We start from the raw sequence: 4,567 nt of genomic DNA, 5'->3' as shown, positions 1-4,567 counted from the left end.
GCTTTTTAGTTCCTCTTCACTTTCTGCCATAAGGGTGGTGTCATCTGCATATCTGAGGTTATTGATATTTCTCCTGGCAATCTTGATTCCAGCTTGTGTTTCTTCCAGTCCAGCGTTTCTCATGATGTACTCTGCATAGAAGTTAAATAAACAGGGTGACAATATACAGCCTTGATGAACTCCTTTTCCTATTTGGAACCAGTCTGTTGTTCCATGTCCAGTTCTAACTGTTGCTTCCTGACCTGCATACAAATTTCTCAAGAGGCAGATCTGGTGGTCTGGTATTCCCATCTCTTTCAGAATATTCCACAGTTTATTGTGATCCACACAGTCAAAGGCTTTGGCATAGTCAATAAAGCAGAAATAGATGTTTTTCTGGAACTCTCTTGCTTTTTCCATGATCCAGCGGATGTTGGCAATTTGATCTCTGGTTCCTCTGCCTTTTCTAAAACCAGCTTGAATACCAGGAAGTTCACAATTCACATATTGCTGAAGCCTGGCTTGGAGAATTTTGAGCATTACTTGACTAGCGTGTGAGATGAGTGCAATTGTGTGGTAGTTTGAGCATTCTTTGGCATTGCCTTTCTTTGGGATTGGAATGAAAACTGACCTTTTCCAGTCCTGTGGCCACTGCTGAGTTCTCCAAATTTGCTGGCATGCTGAGTGCAGCACTTTCACAGCATCATCTTTCAGGATTTGGAATAGCTCAACTGGAATTCCATCACCTCCACTAGCTTTGTTTGTAGTGATGCTTTCTAAGGCCCACTTGACTTCACATTCCAGGATGTCTGGCTCTAGGTCAGTGATCACACCATCGTGATTATCTGGGTCGTGAAGATCTTTTTTGTACAGTTCTTCTGTGTATTCTTGCCATCTCTTCTTAATATCTTCTGCTTGTGTTAGGTCCATACCATTTCTGTCCTTTATCAAGCTCATCTTTGCATGAAATGTTCCTTTGGTATCTCTGATTTTTTTGAAGACATCCCTAGTCTTTCCCATTCTGTTGTTTTCCTCTATTTCTTTGCATTGATCGCTGAAGAAGGCTTTCTTATCTCTTCTTGCTATTCTTTGGAACTCTGCATTCAGATGTTTATATCTTTCCTTTTCTTCTTTGCTTTTTTTTCACTTCTCTTCTTTTCACAGCTATTTGTAAGGCCTCCCCAGACAGCCATTTTGCTTTTTTGCATTTCTTTTCCATGGGGATGGTCTTGATCCCTGTCTCCTGTACAATGTCACGAACCTCATTCCATAGTTCATCAGGCACTCTATCTATCAGATCTAGGCCCTTAAATCTATTTCTCACTTCCACTGTATAATCATAAGGGATTTGATTTAGGTCATACCTGAATGGTCTAGTGGTTTTCCCTACTTTCTTCAATTTCAGTCTGAATTTGGCAATAAGGAGTTCATGGTCTGAGCCACAGTCAGCTCCTGGTCTTGTTTTTGCTGACTGTATAGAGCTTCTCCATCTTTGACTGCAAAGAATATAATCAATCTGATTTCGGTGTTGACCATCTGGTGATGTCCATGTATAGAGTCTTCTCTTGTGTTATGTATTACATAGATAATAGTGAGAATCCACTGTCTAGCTCAGGGAACTCAACTCAGTGCTCTATAGTGACCTTAATGAGAAGGAAATACAAAAAAAGGGGGGGATATATATATAAATATATATTTCACTTTGCTGTACAGTAGAAATTAACACAATATTGTAAAGCAACTACGCTCCAATAAAAATTAATTTAAAAGAAAAGAAGAAGGCAGGACAGACTGGCCAAGGAACTAGATGGAGACCAAGATAATGATGGATGTTGAACCAAATCAAGTGCAACAGAAATTTAGAGAAATGAAAAAGGCTCATGTGAAGAGGCTCTGATCTGACTTCTCAAGGATGAATGAGATTTGCCAACAAGAAGAAGTTGGGTCTGCACCCTGAAGGGAGGGGGCTTGATGGCTATGACGCGTCAGTACGTGGAGTGGGCCACAGTAGACACCAGCAGGAAAGACGTTGGACCAATTTGCCTGAAAAGCACTGTTTCCACTGAGCACAGGGACCCAGCCTGAGAAATCAGACAGTCGTGCAAGTAGGAGTTATCCAGGCCCCGTACTCAAGATGGTCCGTGATATTGGGCTGATGGTAACAGAAGAGACACTCTCAATGTTCTCCAGAGCAACAGGGAAACCAAGATACTTGCTTCTTGTCTAGGGTGTCACTCCATTTGTCTGTGTCTTGGTGCTTATCTTTGCAGTCACTCCTATTATAAACCCAAGAGAGAGGCAACTCCTGGCCACGGAACGTATCAGAGGAAGCCAAGGCACTGCCGCCTCCCCAGAACTCCTGACCTGGCACTCACCCTAAACCATGGTCCACTCTATCAATACGCTGCCTCCTCTCCCCCGAGTCAGTGCGGGTGACCTTGTGGTCTCTCCCATACCTCTCTTGAGCCCTGCCTCCCCAGGCCCATGATCTCTAGGACCTTGCTATCAGTTAGCTGTTAGCTAGCATCAACTATGACATGTAAAATAGATAAGCAACAAGAATCTACTGTATAACACTAGGAACTAAATTCGATAACCTACAATGGAAAATAATCTGAAAGAATATAACTGAATCACTGCTCCCACCTGAAATTAACACAGTATTTTAAAAATCAACTATACCTCAATTAAGAAAAAATTACCTGACCACTAAGTTGTCATGCTTCCCATAAACTTTCATGCTGTGAATTCAAGACATGAAGATACAAACTCCTGGCTTTGATGACAGGAAGGGAGAGACTTGGGGGAGTGAGCAGTGCTGGTTAGAGCCCCTCAGTCAACCTCTGACTGTCCTGCTGAGGTCACTGCGGCATCTCCCACATACCTGGAGGCCGCTGTGGTGCAGCCTTGGCCAAGCGCTCATAGGACGAACCGGGAGGATGGACCACCATCCTCATCCATCCTCAGCCATCACAAAGCCCTATCTCTCCCTTCTTGCCCTCCACCACTTATCCATCCCCAGGCCCTCAGCAGCAAAGGAAACCATGATCTGTCATTTCAGTTTCCACCTAAATACTCACAGGATATTAATATATATTTCCAAATATAGCCGCTTTCTTTCAGCTTCAGACACTTCAGCCCAGTTTCAGTGTCAGACATTGTGAAATAGATAAGCCAGTCTTCTGGAGCTTTTATTATTCTTCCCCTGGGCTCACAAAAGTGTGGAAGTGTGCACACACATGTACACACATACACACTCACACATAAACACACACATCTACCATAGCTAAGATGTTCACCACTCCCTGATCCTGGCAGAGAAGTTCTGAGAGCAAATGCCATAACCACACACCTCAGCAAGACAGAAGAATCCAAGGCCTGTAACCTGAGCTGGGGAAGATCAAAGCTGGCAGGCCTGGTGTACCTGAGACACGGGAACTCCACGTTGTCGCTCTCAGGCTGCCCCTCCTCTCTCACCAGCACCCGCTCCAGGAACCAGCCGCTGCCACTGCCTTTGCCGTCGTGTCTGATCCTCACCCGCCTCACCTTCCGCATGGTAACAGACTCGATGGTGAACTCATCAGCCTACAGGGGAGACAGCAGGGCCAGATGGACGGTGGCTCCCTTGGGACCCAAACACCAAGGGAAGATCCAGGCCCAGAAATCCTACAAGCCATAGCAGATAAGTTGGGCTATTGGTCTTTCCCAGGTGGGCCAGGCTGCTAAGTCACTTCAGTCGTGTCCCACTCTGTGTGACCCCAGAGATGGCAGCCCACCAGGCTCCCCTGTCCCTGGGATTCTCCAGGCAAGAACACTGGAGTGGATTGCCATTTCCTTCTCCAATGCATGAAAGTGAAAAGTGAAAGTGAAGTCGCTCAGTCGTATCTGACTCTTAGCGACCCCATGGACTGCAGCCTACCAGGCTCCTCCATCCATGGGATTTTCCAGGCAAGAGTACTGGAGTGGGGTGCCATTGCCTTCTCCGCATGTGGGCCAGAAGCTACCCATAAAGAACAGTTGCACTCCACCCCAATTTCTCCCACTGAAACGTCATTTGATGTCAAGTTCTCAACAACTGAGATCTGCATTTCTTGGCTAAACAATGGCCATTGCCTGTGATCTCCTTTTAAAAGGCAAATCCCCTAGGAGGATTAACACATCAAGCTGTCATCAGTGACTAACCATTCATTGTGAATTCATTCCTTGGCTAATCTCCAGCTCTTTGCTGCAGAAAGACACTGGGCCCTTTTGAGAAAGGGAATGACTGGGGGGAACCAGTAGTCTTATTAATTTCAGTTTTTTCTTGCCAACGCAGCAGGTGCTACAAAGTCGCCAAGTTTACAGGAGCATACCCTGGGGACAGGAACTCGAGGGTGGGATTCATGGCAGGAGTCAGAAGATGTAGCAAGAAAAGAATGAGAAAGGATGGAAGGAGACCTCCACTCACATTCCGGGGCTTGCCCTGCCCTCACCAAGGAAGGGATGGCAGAGGAAGGAGAGGACCAAGGCTTATCAAGTCTTCATCTGATGACCAGCCTTGGCCTCACAGTTTTGCAGCCACACAGCTCTTTATAGAGGAGGGCATGGC

General features: G+C 45.7%; 1 protein-coding gene across 1 annotated transcript in view; it reads right to left on the bottom strand.

The window, feature by feature from the left end:
• LOXHD1 (lipoxygenase homology domains 1) overlaps positions 1-4,567 on the bottom strand; it is a 209,124-nt gene that overhangs the window by 115,536 nt on the left and 89,021 nt on the right. Inside the window, 1 exon segment of the mRNA XM_010842013.1 lies at positions 3,404-3,564. Within this exon segment, the coding sequence (XP_010840315.1) occupies positions 3,404-3,564 (161 nt within the window).

Source organism: Bison bison, unplaced genomic scaffold, assembly GCF_000754665.1.
Source record: "Bison bison bison isolate TAMUID 2011002044 unplaced genomic scaffold, Bison_UMD1.0 scf7180017864170, whole genome shotgun sequence".
In the NCBI taxonomy this organism is placed as follows: Eukaryota; Metazoa; Chordata; class Mammalia; order Artiodactyla; family Bovidae; genus Bison; species Bison bison.
Note: the sequence above shows the minus strand (reverse complement) of the source record. Positions and strands in the feature narration are given on the sequence as shown.